At 37.2% G+C, this 15,249-nt stretch overlaps 2 protein-coding genes and 1 pseudogene across 3 annotated transcripts in view; 1 reads left to right on the top strand and 2 right to left on the bottom strand.

Moving 5' to 3' along the window:
- SLC25A12 (solute carrier family 25 member 12) overlaps positions 1-15,249 on the bottom strand; it is a 174,281-nt gene that overhangs the window by 139,787 nt on the left and 19,245 nt on the right. The gene's annotated exons all lie outside the window — the stretch shown is intronic.
- HAT1 (histone acetyltransferase 1) overlaps positions 1-15,249 on the top strand; it is a 50,716-nt gene that overhangs the window by 32,573 nt on the left and 2,894 nt on the right. For both annotated transcript variants that reach the window (XM_060016584.1, XM_060016586.1), the window contains exons 9-10: positions 7,880-8,031; positions 10,888-11,004. In XM_060016584.1, coding sequence (XP_059872567.1) covers positions 7,880-8,031; positions 10,888-11,004 — 269 coding nt within the window. The remainder of the gene's footprint in view (positions 1-7,879; positions 8,032-10,887; positions 11,005-15,249) is intronic.
- LOC132428740 (28 kDa heat- and acid-stable phosphoprotein pseudogene) lies at positions 2,771-3,304 on the bottom strand (annotated as a pseudogene).

Below are 15,249 nucleotides of genomic sequence, written 5' to 3'. Positions count from 1 at the left end.
TGTTTTAGTTGCCTATAGCGCCATTATTTTGTATATTTTTTAAACTTTTTGGATCTTTATCAGGCTCTGAATTTCCCTTTGCAATCCAGGATATTCTTTATATTGAGATGGCCTTTTGCTTACTTGACATATAGCCAGATATAGTAAAAATTAAAACTTAACCAGCAATGGCCTATGTTACAAGATAGATAGGTGTTGTGGTGTAATTGCCACCCATTTTTTTTTTTTTAGCACTTTTTTATTTTGGCCGCGCCTCTCGGGTTGCAGGATCTTAGTTCCCCAATCAGGGATCGAACCCGGGCCCTGGCAGTGAGAGAGCCGAGTCCTAACCACTGGATTGCCAGGGAATTCCCTTTTTTAAGCACTTAAAGTAAAATACTGGAAAACAGTTCTTTATATCATGTGCCATCTTCCTTTTGAGGATGTCAGTATTCATAAGATATACAGCGTTTGAATACATATCGGTTTTATGACCTTACATATAGAATTGGTGATTTGTTTCTTCCAGAATTATGAAGAGAGTTGCATTTGGCAATAGAAATTGATCTTGGGCTAGAATATATCTCACTATTATTAATCTATTAGTTGTATATTAAGAGCTAATTATATCTGTCCTTTAAACGTTCCTTGTAGTACTGGAATATGTTACATGGCTTTTTAGAGTGTTATCTATAAATTTTTTATAATATGAAGGTTTTTTTTTAATGATAGAAGAGCATTTATGTTGGTAGATGATGTATTTAACTTGGGAAAAAACTCAAGTTTTGATCCCACGTATCACTATAGGTTTATATCCAAGCAAATTTCATCTTTTAAATGCGTCACTCATCTGTGAAGGATGTCACAGATTAATGGGTGTTACCATTTTAGGTTCATTTTCAGGCTGACACCTTTAGTTAAAGTGCTGGAAGACTGAGTGGTGACTTGGCCCCTTATAATAAGCTGCAAACAAAATATTGTTAGTCTATAATGGCTTATTTAAAGCTAAGTGGAAATTTTTTTGCACAGTTTTTTAATATATGTGAAAATTTCAGATAAGACTGTGGAGTGAGATTTTTTAGATTTTTCTCAACTGTAATTCTTTTACCTTTGATGTGTTTTTTCCTAAAATTCTGGGGGTATATAAGTTACTTAAGTTACTTAAGCTTTCACTCATACGAAATTTTATTTTAAACTGATATTAGCAGCACAGTTATTTTTTCTAAACCAGTTCAAGAAGAGGTGGACTTGGAAAAACTGATTTTTTTTTTTTTTTTTCCGGTACGCGGGCCTCTCACTGTTGTGGCCTCTCCCGTTGCGGAGCACAGGCTCCGGATGTGCAGGCTCAGCGGCCATGGCTCACGGGCCCAGCCGCTCCGCGGCATGTGGGATCCTCCGAGACCGGGGCACGAACCCGTGTCCCCTGCATCGGCAGGCGGACTCTCAACCACTGCGCCACCAGGGAAGCCCCAGAAAAACTGATATTGAATAAGCATGTGCCTCACTATTAGCACTTAAAAACATTTTTTTAAAGAGATGCTTGCTTAAGAGTTTGTCACTTAGTAGAGATTTAATTAAAGCAGCTTTATTGAGGTATGATATACATAGCATTAAATTCATGCATTTTAAGTGTACAGTTCAGTATTCTTAGTACACTTGCCTAGTTTTACAACCTGTTTTAGAATATTTCTGTCACCGTAAAAAGATTCCCTCCTGTCCATTTGCAGTCAGTCCCCATCCCCAGTCTCTTGTATTGAGGTTTGTGATCCATTTTGAGGTAATTTTTGTGCATTATGTGAGGTAAGTTTCTAAATTAATCTTCTTTACATATGGCCATCCAGTTTTCCCAGCAGTTTGTTAAAAAGGCTATCCTTTCCCTTATTGAATTGCCTTCGTATGTTTGTTGAAAATCAGTTGCCCATAAATGTAAAGATTTATTTCTGGACTCTTTAATGATCTATGTCTATCCTTCTACCAGTACCATACCGTCTTGATTTTTTTTCTTTTTTGAAGAAACAGAGGCTGTTTATTCAGAATGCTGTCTTGATTTTTTATTGTAGCTTTATATATGAGTTTTTTTCGTGTGTGTATGTTTTGCCTTAATGATAATGTCAAGTTTAACCTGTTAAATATGTAAGTTGAATTTGTGGAGCATGTTCAGCCTGGTTGCTGTAGAATAAACAGACGTTTCTTCAAATGATTGATGAGTTAGAAATGGGTACTGGCCCTGGCCAGGTGGGTGGGAATGGAGCAGAGAGGAGAGGCCTCAGTCAGAGGGGCCTGGCCTGGGACGAGCCATGACCCTCAGGGACCCAGAGGCACAGGCTCCCAGAAGATAGTCCCTCTCTGAGTGAGCACCCAGACGACACAGACTAGGGCTGGTTGTCGCAAACTCATCAGCAGCTGACCCTGGTACAGCCACCCCGGAGGTGCAATCTATGTGACCAGTGGAAACTCTTCTTACCCCACCTCTCAGACACACAACGCCCGTCCCAAAAAGGTTCCAGATTCTAAAAGCAACAAAAACATTCAAATGGTTCCAGAAGAAATAGAGTCTTCATTTTTTGTCTCAAAGGTAGCAGCTGTTCCCTCACCGAAGCACAGTCCTCCTTTTCCCCCAAATGATTTTACATGTAAGATAATGAAGAGGAAGCCCCATGCAGTGAGAGGCTCCTAGCTGTGAGGGGCTACTACAGTGGTGCCAGGGTGTAGGGCGGGCAAGACAGGGCAGAGGTCCTGGCAGTGGGACCCAGTTGCCTGGTGTTTCTTCCTACAAGCCGTGCTTACTTGTTCAGGGTGAGCAACTGCATTCATTTCCTGACAGAGTTGCATTATCATTTGTTTTCCTTTCCTCTTTCTTCCTAGCAACCTCCTGCCCCTCTTGCTTTCTGCTCTTTCTGAATGATCGATCACCAGCCAGGCAAGGTGGCCTTGGACTGCTCCGTTTCCCCCGCTAAATACATTTTCATGTAATGCTCTTCTGCTTTTTCTTCTCAATGTCATCATCTTCTCTCCTTGAAAGCTCCTTTGGCCTATCTAGATCTAGTTGCGTGATCTGTCTGATTGTCTGTGCCACCTGGTTGGGGTTCTTGATGTTAATGAGCCCTCCTACACCTTTGCTGGTGGTCAGCTTCATCCTCACTGTCTTCTGAGGCTAGAGATTTCTTCTTTCTAGAGTCACCTGCAGCCCCATCTCTACCTTCTTTCCTTGGTCCTCTTCTTCCCTGGTCGCCTGCTTTTCAGCTTGGAGCTCTTTGTCGGTCTCCTTGGGACTCAAACACTGCCTAGCCCAGCCTTTGTGGTCTCCCTTTTGCCCTCTGGGCATCCTGGCTCCAGTGGCAGCAGAGCCTCGACCTTTATATTAAGTTTTGAAATTGGGAAGTGAAAGTCCTCTGTGTTCTTTTTCAAAATTGTTTTGTTATACAGGATCCCTTATATTTTCATAAACATTTCTATTTGTTTTCTACTTCGTTGATCTCCCCTTTAATTTTCATTATCCTTATTGCTTTGAGTTTAATTTGTTCTTTTTCTAGTGAAGATTGAAACTTAGGTTATTGATTTGATGTCCTCCTTTTCTAATATAGACATTTAAATAATACTTAAATATATATTTATATATAAATACAAGTACTGCTTTTACTGATCACATAAATTTTCATAAATTGTGCTTTCATTTCATTCAGTTCAAAATATCTTCTAATTTCCGTTGTGATTTCATTTTGACCCATGGGTTGTTTGGAAACATGTTGTTTAATTTCCAAATATTGTGGATTCCCATATTTCCTTCTGTTGTTGATATCTAATTTAATTCCATTATTGTCAGAGAACATGCTTTGTATGACTTCAGTTATTTTTCATGTATTGAGTTTTGTTTTATGGCCTACGTAGGGGCCACAGACTTTTTCTTTAAAGGACTAGGTTGTAAATATTTTATGCTTTGCAAGCCACATAAATTCTCTGTTGCACAGTCTTACTGGTTTTTTGTTTTTTTGTGTTTTTTACAACCATTTAGAAACCAGGCTTAGTTTACATGTCATACAAAAGCAGGCCATGGATGAGATTTGACCACTGCGCCATAGTTTATAGACCCTTTGCCCAACATATAGTCTATCCTGGTGAACGTTGCACATGTACTTGAAAAGAGTGTGTATTCTGCTCTTGTTAGGTGGAATGTTATATAAGTATCAGTTCAAGTTGGTTGATAGAGCTGTTCAAGCTGTTCTATCCATTATTGAGAGGATAGTGTTGACATTTCCAGCTATTTTTGTTGAATTGTCTGTTTCTCCCTTTAATTCTGTTAGCTTTTATTTCATGTATTTTGGGGTTTTCTTATTAGTTGTGTATATGTTTATAATTTTAATGTTGTCTTTATGAGTTAACTTGTGACAAAATGTGCCCTTTTTTCTCCTGTAATCTTTTTGTCTTAAACTATTTTTTCCTAATTTGTGTGGGGGTGGGGTGGGTAATGTCTTAAACTCTATTTTGCCTGATACTAATATGGTCACTCCAGACCTCATATTGTTTGCATGGTATATCTTTTTTCATCCTTGACTTTCAGCCTGTCTTTGAATCTATGATGTTTCTCTTGAAGATAGCATATAGTTGGATCCTTTTTTATTCAGTCTAACAATCTCTGCCTTTTGATAGGAGTGTTTAATATGTTTACACTTAATGTAATTATTGCTATGGTTGAAATTATGCCTGCCACTTTGCTATTTGTTTTCTTTTTTTCCCTTTTGTTATTCATTTTTATTGAAGTTTTTTTTTTTTAGTTATTTGCTTAATGGTTGCTCTGGGGATTACAATATGCATCTTAATTTATAACAGTCTCTTCAGATTAATATTAATTTCAGTAAAATGAATTGCTCCATCACAGTTATTCTCTCTCCCCTCCTTTGTGCTATTATTGTTACGTAAATTGATATTGCCTCTTTATATCTTGTAAGCCAAACATTGGTTTTATAATTATTTTTTCATGTAATTGTCCTTTAAACCAGTTGAGAGAAAAAAAAATATTTATTCCAGTTTTTATATTTATCTTCATAACTATTGGTGTTCTCAATTTCTTCTTGTGGACTTGAGGTACCATGTTTCTTTAGCCTAAAGAACTTCCTCAGTATTTCTTGAAAGGCAGGTCTGCTAGCAACACATTTCTTCAGTCTGCTTTTCTGGGAATGTCCTTATTTCACTTCCATTTAGAAGGATAATTTTGCTGGATATAGAAATCTTGACTGACAGTATTTTTCTTTCAATACTTTGAATATATCACCCCACTGATTTGTGGCCTCCATGGTTTCTGATGAGTTGTTTCCTCTTGCGGCTTTCAAGATTTTCTGTTTGTCTCTAGCTTTTGACAGTTTGATTATAATGTATTTAGATGTGGATCTCTTTGTGTTTTTCGTAGTTGAAGTTTGTTGAGCTTCCTGGATGTATAGATAAAGGTTTTTCATCAAATTTAGGAAGCATTTGGCCATTATTTCTTCAACTATTCTTTCTGTCTCTTTCTCTCATCTTTCTTTTTGAGACACAGATTACAGTTATGTTGGTACACTTGAATGGTTTTAATTTAGGTTTATGTCAGTCCACTTTACATTTTATAAAGCTGCGGAGTACAAGTGAGGAGGTTATTGTAGTTGCTGAAAAAAACACTGGTGGCATCACATAGGAGAGGAATCAGAATGTCCTTCAGATTTCTGGGTGGCTTGTATAACTCCATGGTGTGACCAGATTAATATGGAAAAGACTGAAGAATGAGATAAAGTAACTAATTACATTACAATCTTATGTTTATTTGGTGATTTTCTTTGTAGATCTGCATTTGTTATTTTGTTTACTGTTGATTTTATTATATGTACATTCCTGATAGATCATAATTTCATAACAAACTGATGCCATGACAGAATTTCACTTTACCACCTTAAAGCCACGGTCATATAATGTTTACCTAATAATTACATGTATATGAAGTGCTGCATAGAAGCATAAAGATGGTATTTAAGTACATATGGATTGAATGAATAAATGACTCAATCATAAAACATTACCCTTAGCTCAGACGCTTTTATAAACAGCTTTATTGAGATATAGTTAACATGTCATACAATCCACTTATTTAAAGTGTACAATTTTTTTAAATTTAATTAATTAATTTGGCTGCGCTGGGTCTTTGTTGCTCTGTGCGGGGTTTCTCTAGTTGTGGCAAGCGTGGGCTACTGTTTGTTGTGGTGCATGGGCTTTTCATTGCGGTGGCTTCTCTTGTTGCAGAGCACAGGCTCTAGGCATGCGGGCTTCAGTAGTTGTGGCTCGCAGGCTCAGTAGTAGTGGCTCATGGGCTCTAGAGTGCAGGCTCAGTAATTGTGGCGCACTGGCTTAGTTGCTCCGTGGCATGTGGGATCTCCCTGGACCAGGGCTCGAACCCGTGTCCCCTGCACTGGCAGGCGATTCTTAACCACTGTGCCACCAGGGAAGTCCCAAAAGTTATAAATTTTGATATAGTCCTATTTATCTACTTTTTCTTTAGTTGCTTGTGCTTTTGGTTTGTTGTCTAAGAAACCATTGCCTAACCAAAAGTCATGAAGATTTACTCCTATGTTTTCCTCTTTGTAGTTTTACCTCTTACACTTAGGTCTATGATCCGTTTTGAGTTAATTTTTGTGTATTGTGTGAGGAAAAGGGATCCAACCAACTTCATTCTTTTTGCTGTGGAGATCCAGTTGTCCAAGTGCCATTTGTTAAAAGACTATTCTTTCTCTCATTGAATTGTCTAGGCACCCTTCTCAAAAATTAATGGGTCATAAATGTATGGGTTTATTTTAAACTCTCAACTCAGTTCCACTGATCTACATGTCCATCCTATGTCAGTACCACACTGTCTTCATTACTGTAGCTTTATAGTAAGTTTTGAAATCAGGAAATCTGAGTCCTCTAACTTTTGTTCTTTTTCAAGGTTGTTTTGGCTATTCTGAGTTCCTTGCATCTCCATATCAGTTTTAAGATGAGCTTGTTAATTTCTGCAACAAAAAAAGCCAGCTGGGATTTTGATAGGGATTGCATTGAATAATTTGTAGAGTATTGATATTGTAACAAAACTGTCTTGTGAACTATGAACTAGCTCAGACGTTAACATTCTTTGTTTCAAGTCTTCTACAGATCAGAAAATGAGGGCTCAGAGAAGTGAGGTAATTTGCCTGAAGTCCTACATCTGTGAATGACAGAACTGGGACTCAAACACATGTTCTCTGGCTGCAGTATTTTTTCTACCTATCATGTTTTGATATTTTCCTTGTCCACTACTTAGTCTAATGTAGCTAACATAGACAAACATAAAGGAACATCTATGCTATCCAGATGCAATGAAGAAAGAATCAAAATCATATTTTCATTTTATTCTCTAAATAAAAAAGATTTGTTTTGTAAAAGGAAGAATTTTTTTAACTGGGTGAAAGAAGCCTAGCAGACTATAAAGGTTATTAAAGTAAAGGAGTTATAAATTGAGCTTTGGAACCCTTAGGTATCAGAAAATACTTGCTTTTGGAGTTGATTATGCAAACTTGAATCTCTTGTTTATACAGCTGCTTTAACTGAAAATAAAACTAAGGTACATATATATGATAACAAACCAGTCAAAAAGTTTACATTTGAAAAGGAGTAGCTCTAATTTCACAAATAATATGTATGTATTTGCAAAAGGATTGCATCTATAATTTTACTTGACAAAGATAATAGTGCTTGCTGTTGTTTGATTTATAAGGAATAATCCTTTCACGTTGTAACTTTTGTATATATGTATAATTCTTTTAAGAATATTTGCCTTTTCTAAGCTTAGCATGTATATTGAGGTTGCAAATGATGAAGAAATTATGTTAGGTAAGGGAAATGTTATCCTGCTTTATTTCTTTAGCGGAAGATCCATCCAAAAGCTATGTGAAATTAAGAGACTTTGTGCTTGTGAAGCTTTGTCAAGATTTGCCCTGTTTTTCCCGGGAAAAGTTAATGCAAGGATTCAGTGAAGATATGGCAATAGAGGCTCAACAGAAGTTCAAAATAAATAAGGTACTTTTAGTCTGTAGGAGGAAAACATTCAAACTTTGAAAAAAAATTTTTTTAAGTACATATGTAATTTAAACATTGCAAATACATTAAGAATACAGGCCCTGAAGCCAAATTGCCTGGGGTCAAATTTGGCTTCACCACTTGCTCTTAGGGCAATTTAGTTTACCTCCTTGTGCTTCAATTTTCTCATTAATAGAATGGAAAGATAATTGATTTCATGGCTATATTAAGTGTAACAAGGAGAACAAAGATGGATAGTAGGATCTTATTTTTGCTTTTTAAGAAAATGTTTATCTAAACTGGTAAAGTAGTTAATGCCCCTGGAGACTGTATTGGTGGGGAGGAGGGTTGGAATAAAACACTTAACTTTCACTTTTTATACTTCTATATATGTTTGTTTGAATTTTAAAGTAGTAAATATCTTAAGTACAGAAAAAATAATATGGGAGTTCAGAGGAATTTGTTATATTTATGTAAGCAAGAAATCAGAGTATTTCATAGAAGGGATGCATTTGATCTAAGCCTTGAAGAATGGGTAGGTTTTGGATTATAAACGTATGAGGGATGAAGAGTATTCCAGTAATAAGGAGTAGCAATTAGTGGTGGTGGTGGTATGAATTGGGAGATTGGGATTGACATATATACACTAATATGTACAAAATAGATAACTAATAAGAACCTGCTGTGTAAAAAAATAAACAAAATTTAAAAAAAAAAGGACTAGCACTTGATACTATTGACCTCCCCTCCCTTGGCTTCTAAGGTACTACAGTTCCTGGTTTTCCAGTTAACCACTGTGCTCATCTTTTTTTGAGATACTGTCTACTAGCTTCTACTGCTCCCTAAATATAATTCTTCCCCAGAGTTTTTTATCCAGTCCTCATTTCTTCTCATTCTACTTAATTCTACCTGGAAGAGCTCATCTAAATCTTCAATCCAAATTTTCCTCCTGAGCTCCAAAACTGTATACCAAAAGTTTACTAGTCACTGACCTTCAACAAGAAACTTAATTTAAATTGAAACTTTCCATCTTCTCCTGCATAAAAACACTTTAATGGCTTCCTGGCTTTAAGATAAAATGTGATTTTAGAAATAATTTATATTTCCAGACTGTATTAAACCTTTATTAATGAGAATTTATTTAATAGCTCAGCCTTTAAAAGAAAGAGAATATGAGCACATTATTGGGATTAAAACTCCTTAGTATGGCACACAGATCCCATCATAATTTGGCCCCTGCCTACCTTGCTAGCCTCAGCTTCCTACCGCTTTCCCACACGCTCTGGCTTTGCTGAACTTCTTGTTATTTCCCAACTATGCTACAACTTTCCTCCTTTTATGTCCCTGTATATAAGCTGCTCCCTTTGCCCTTATACTCCCCTTCTCCTGTTCCTCCATCTTTGCTTGGCCAGGTAGTACTCATTTTTTCAGGCTCAGCTCAAGTGTTTCTTCCAGAAAGTTCAATGTTATCTTCTCAACTTCTATATACCTGACCTCTTCCCCACTCCCAATAAATAGGTAAGTGAAATGACAGAAATAGGAGAACTGTAGGCCTACTCCTTTGGCTTCAGTGTTACCCAAACTTCCTGATTCTTCTCATATTTCTTTGACTGTTTTTCTCTGTTTTTTGTCTGCTCCTTAACTGTCACTATACTACAGGGTTCTGACCTCTCCCCTGTCTTCACTGTGTATGTTTTCCTTGGGTGATCTTAACCATTAACTAGTCTTATGGTTTAAACTCTTGCCCTGTATACTGATATTGCTTAAATCCTTACCCTTAGACTAGAATTTTCTTCAGATTTATATGTTCTGCTGCCTCCTAAATCTCTCCTACTCTGAAAACTGTTATTCCATACCCTCCTCCACAGCCAGTCTTAACTCTTCTATATTTCTAGAATCCTTGGTCCCTTAATATTCTTATTTGTGCTATCTCAGTTCATGCCCTTGTCTTTTTTTTTTTTTTTTTTTTTTTTTTGGCTATATTGGGTCTTCATTGCTGCATGTGGGCTTCTCTCTAGTTGACGGGCTTCTCATTGCGGTGGCTTCTCTTGTTGCGGAGCACGGGCTCTAGATACGCGGGCTTCAGTAGTTGTGGCTCGCGAGCTCTAGAGCGCAGGCTCAGTAGTTGTGGCGCACAGGCTTAGTTGCTCCGCGGCGTGTGGGATCTTCCCGGACCAGGGCTCGAACCCGTGTCCCCTGCATTGGCAGGCGGATTCTCAACCACTGCGCCACCTCATCATTTTTTGCCTGATTTAATAACTGAGCTTCCTAATTGGTCTCCCTCCCCTTCTTTTGCTACCATTTTTATGTAGCTGAGAAAATGCTTTATTTAAAACTCAAACCTGTTACCAACTAGATAAAACCCAGCTCTTTAACCCAGTATGTAAGGCTCAGTGCTCTTGCTCCACCCTCACTCTGCTGCTACTCCTCGCGTTTTTTTTGTTTGTGCTCGAGCAGTGTCAAACTGCTTCTGCATGTGTGTGCATGCGACATGCACACACACATAGTGCCCTCGCCTCTTTTAAGTATAGCATGCTCCCGTTCCTTTAAGATTCACTCAGGTTTTATTCCCCCAGGAATCCTCTTCTAACATTTCCCCCATTCCCAGGCTGTGCTACCATAATATCCTATGCATATTTCTATCATTAAATTAACCATACCTTAGTCATTTGTGTTACCCACTAGACTGCTAGCTCCTTGAGGACAGAGATTATATATCTTTTATTGCTTTTTGTCTGGCACCTAGCACAATTTCTGGCGTATGACAGATATTCAATATATGCTGTGTTCTTTTGGGAAAGTGTTACTATTTTGTAATTTGAAATGTTCATATTTTTCTTTTGTTTGGTTTATTAGCAACATGCCAGACGGGTTTATGAAATTCTTCGACTACTGGTAACTGACATGAGTGATGCTGAACAATACAGAAGCTATAGACTGGATATTAAAAGAAGACTAATTAGCCCATATAAGGTAGGACTTTCAAGAGTCTTAAACATTATATTCTTGTCACTGTTTAAAATAAAGAAGAAAATCTAGCAAATGCCAATGTATGGGAGAGTCCAAATCGTTTTGCTAAATTAACTTTTACACAAGTGAAAATATTCTTCCAGTTAGTTATAAGAATTCTCCCTGTCATAATTTTCCAATGTAAGCTATAAATCTGTTTCCATTCACTTAAAAATTAATCCCAAGGATAGTCTACTCATGATTATTTTTTTCTTTCATTTGTATGCATCTTTTTAAAACCTGAATGCCCAGAATCTTCCCTAACAAAGTTATCTTGTTAGTTTTTTCTAATTGTCTTCCCATTTGTCATATATATTCTGTTTACCTTTGCTCCTTTCTTCCTAAATATGGCCTTGATTGCCATTTGTAACCTCTATATTTGACCATAGCTGAAATTGCAACTTAGTGTTGTTTACCTCTTTTTTTGTTATTGTTGTTGTTGTTGTTATTCTTGCTCCATTCCCCCCGCTTTTTTTCATCTCCTTTATTTTCCTCTAGCTCAAAAATCTCCCCTCCTAGATCAGGTCTGGCCTCATCATCATTTGGCCGTTATTAAGGTAGATATTGTCCACGCCAGCTTGTGTGGAGGAGGATTTGCTGTGATTCTTGTAGCTGGGCAGTAATCTGATTGGAGAGAATATTCATTTATTTATTCAACAACTAATTATTGAGCACCTGACATGTGGTTGCTGCATTTGAATACACTATACCTAGAGACTTATACAGCACAGTAGCTGAGAACATAAATGACAAATTCGAATCTGTCTTAAGATTGAAGGAGAAAGTCAATTAATAATGAGTACTTAATGTATCAAGTACACATAGTTCTGATTTTTCTTTTTTTTAAATATTTATTTATTTTATTTGGCTGTGCTGGGTCTTAGTTGCGGCATGTGGGATCTAGTTCCCTGACCAGGGATCGAACCCAGGCCCCCTGCATTTGGAGCGCAGAGTCTTAGCCATGGGACCACCAGGGAAGTCCCTGATTTTTCTAAATTAATCCAAGTTTTATTTATCATAGATTCTGCTTTATAGAGCCAGTCTTTTGAATGTTGATGGTATATAGGTCGTACTACTCGTTGAATCCCAGCTCTTTTCCTTTATCACATCTTGTTTGCAGTGCAACCGTATTTCCTAATTTGTTATTGTAATTCTAAACATATCACATTCTGAATATAAAAATAATTATTTGCCTATGACTATAAATCCTTGTATCTCGAATTCATATATATTTTTTTCTTCATAGTGCCATTTTATTAAGCAATTTAATGGATTGATTTTCTATCTTATGAACTACCATCTGCATATAACAGGTTGTAATAAATTATAATGGTCTCTGTTCCCAAAAATTGTCTGAAGTAACATTTTATTCTTTATCAATCCTTATGTTTATCAATTCAGAAACATCAGAAAATTGGTAGAAATGGTACTTTCCAAAGATTTTGATCTTTAATATTAATTTGTTAGCTAGAAAATTTCTTTATGATGAAATTAGGCATGTAGAACAATATAATTAGGTGTTATGACAACATTTAAGAGTATTAAAACTGTTTTAGTAAAGTAAAATAATTGAATTATGCATCTCAGATACTTGTGATATTTTATATAGGCAGATGTAGCAAATGAGAGAGAATGAATTCTAAGTATATATAGTAGTCATGAAGTTATGCCAAACAATGGGAATTTCTGTAGTTCATAAAAGCAAGTATTGTCTACTCTTAAATGATGATTTTTTTTATATTAAGTATCCTCACCTGTCTAGCAAGTTCACCTTATCTAAAAGACAACCAAAGACTGGTTATTAAACTCTGTAAATTCTTAACAGCCAAAAGGGGTATTACCATCCTTGCACTAAAGCTCATACACAAATTATAAATTCTTCAGATACTTGCTCAAACCCTAGTTATAGTATGCACATTTTAATGAGTTTAGTTATCCAGTATTCTTTCTCATTGAGAAAACCAAGAAATCTTGAGGGTCCTCTCCCCTACTTTGGGTTGATAGCCACAATGTGGTTGAAAACTTACCACAAACTTAGTAAAAGCCTAGAAATAGTTGAATGCCCTATAGGCATGGGAGGAGTTATAAGATTTCTTTGTTGAATGTACGCAAGTGATTTTCTCCAATTTGTCATTCCAAGTTGATACTCATATACTTCGTTGTGCTATCACAGCATTCTCAAATGCAAAATTATATTTAAGAATAAAGTAAAATTGCTTAATATTGAGTGTGGCTTCAAATTTTTTTAGGTCTTAAAATGTATGCCAAATGGGGAAAGTTTGGAGTTTAGAATTTCCATTTTTACTTCAACACATTTTATGAAAAGAAATTATAATTTAGATTGTCGTAAGTTATTACTGAGGTATGAAATTATTTACTGATAGCAAAGTCCACCAGTTCTGTGCTGCCTTTATTTGAGGGCTCAAGTTTCTGTATCAGCTTAATCACACTGTCCCACTAAGAAATTTTTTGGGTAGCTATTAGAAGTAGTTGTACCTTACTTTAAAAGTTGTAAACACTGATAATTCATTTGTATCAGTGCCAAGAAGGGATAAAAATAACCTGTATTAACTAGAATCATTTTTTAAAAGCACAAAAAGAAACTCTATTAGTACAGAAGTAATTTTCAGGTGTTCAAAAAATGAACAATTTGGCTAAAAAAAGAAAAGTTGGTACAGCTGCTTGATTTTTAGCATTAAAGTTTTTATAGTGTTTCATGGGCATTTTTTTTTTTTTTTTTTGCGGTATGCGGGCCTCTCACTGTTGTGGCCTCTCCCGTTGCGGAGCACAGGCTCCAGATGCGCAGGCCCAGCGGCCACGGCTCACGGGCCCAGCCGCTCCGCGGCATGTGGGATCCTCCCGGACCGGGGCATGAACCCGTGTCCCCTGCATCGGCAGGCGGACTCTCAACCACTGCGGCACCAGGGAAGCCCTAAAGATAATATTTTGAGAAGTCTTAGGACTCGTCAATGCCTCCACACCATTACTATTTTTAAATTCTTACAAAAGAACCTTATCTCTTTAGTTCACAAAAGAGACTAGTTCAGCAGACAGAAATTAAGGAACCCTTAGAAGTGGTGGCATTTTTGAGATTATATTTGTAAACCCTCTTGGAACCTGTGAAAACTAGGCAAGAAGGAAGAATTGTTTTCTGGACCTTTAACACATTACATGTGTTAAAGCCAAATGTTAACATAAATAAATTGACACTAATACCATCTTTAATTTGTCTGCATTAATTAAAATTAGCAACAGCCCTAATCTATGAAGGAATTAACTTTTTATTTTTGGAGGGTGAGAATTATTCTGAGCCTACAGGAGGTCTGTTTCAATCTTAAGGAGTTCTGTCTTTCAGTATTTAATTTGTACTCCCAATGTATGTCACTTTGCTGGATAGAGGTGTTCCCCAAATCAGTTCTTTTGTTTTTTGTTTTTTTTTTTTGCGGTACGCGGGCCTCTCACTGTTGTGGCCTCTCCCGTTGCGGAGCACAGGCTCCAGACGCGCAGGCTCAGCGGCCATGGCTCACGGGCCCAGCCGCTCCGCGGCATGTGGGATCCTCCCGGACCGTGGCACGAACCTGCGTCCCCTGCATTGGCAGGCGACTCTCAACCACTGAGCCACCAGGGAAGCCCCAAATCAGTTTTTTGTTTTTTGGGGGTTTTTTTGGCTGTGTTGGGTCTTCGTTGCTGCGCGTGGTCTTTCTCTAGTTGTGGCGAGCAGGGGCTACTCGTCATTGTGGTGTGTGGGCTTCTCATTGCAGTGGCTTCTCTTATCTCTTGTTATGGAGCACAGGCTCTAGGCGCGTGGGCTTCAGTAGTTGCAGCATGTCGGCTCAGTAGTTGTGGTACACAGGCCCTAGAGCGCAGGCTCAGTAGTTGTGGTGCACGGGTTTAGTTGCTCCGCGGCATGTGGGATCCTCCGGGACCAGGGATCAAACCCGCATCTCCTGCATTGTCAGGCGGACTCCTAACCACTGCGCCACCAGAAAAGTCCCAGTTTATTTTTTTTAATTGTTTTTTAAACACATTATTTAAAAGATTAATTTGTAATATTTCATACATATACAAAGTGTTGTGTATATATAGTTTCAGGAATATTAAAGTTATTTTAATATTCCTGAACAGTAAACAAGTTATTTTAAAAATTGAACCACAGTTTACATGCTCATGAGGAGCTTCTATATAATAGTTTCACATTTTTCCATAAAG

Source organism: Delphinus delphis, chromosome 7 (assembly GCF_949987515.2).
Source record: "Delphinus delphis chromosome 7, mDelDel1.2, whole genome shotgun sequence".
NCBI lineage: Eukaryota > Metazoa > Chordata > Mammalia > Artiodactyla > Delphinidae > Delphinus > Delphinus delphis.
Note: the sequence above shows the minus strand (reverse complement) of the source record. Positions and strands in the feature narration are given on the sequence as shown.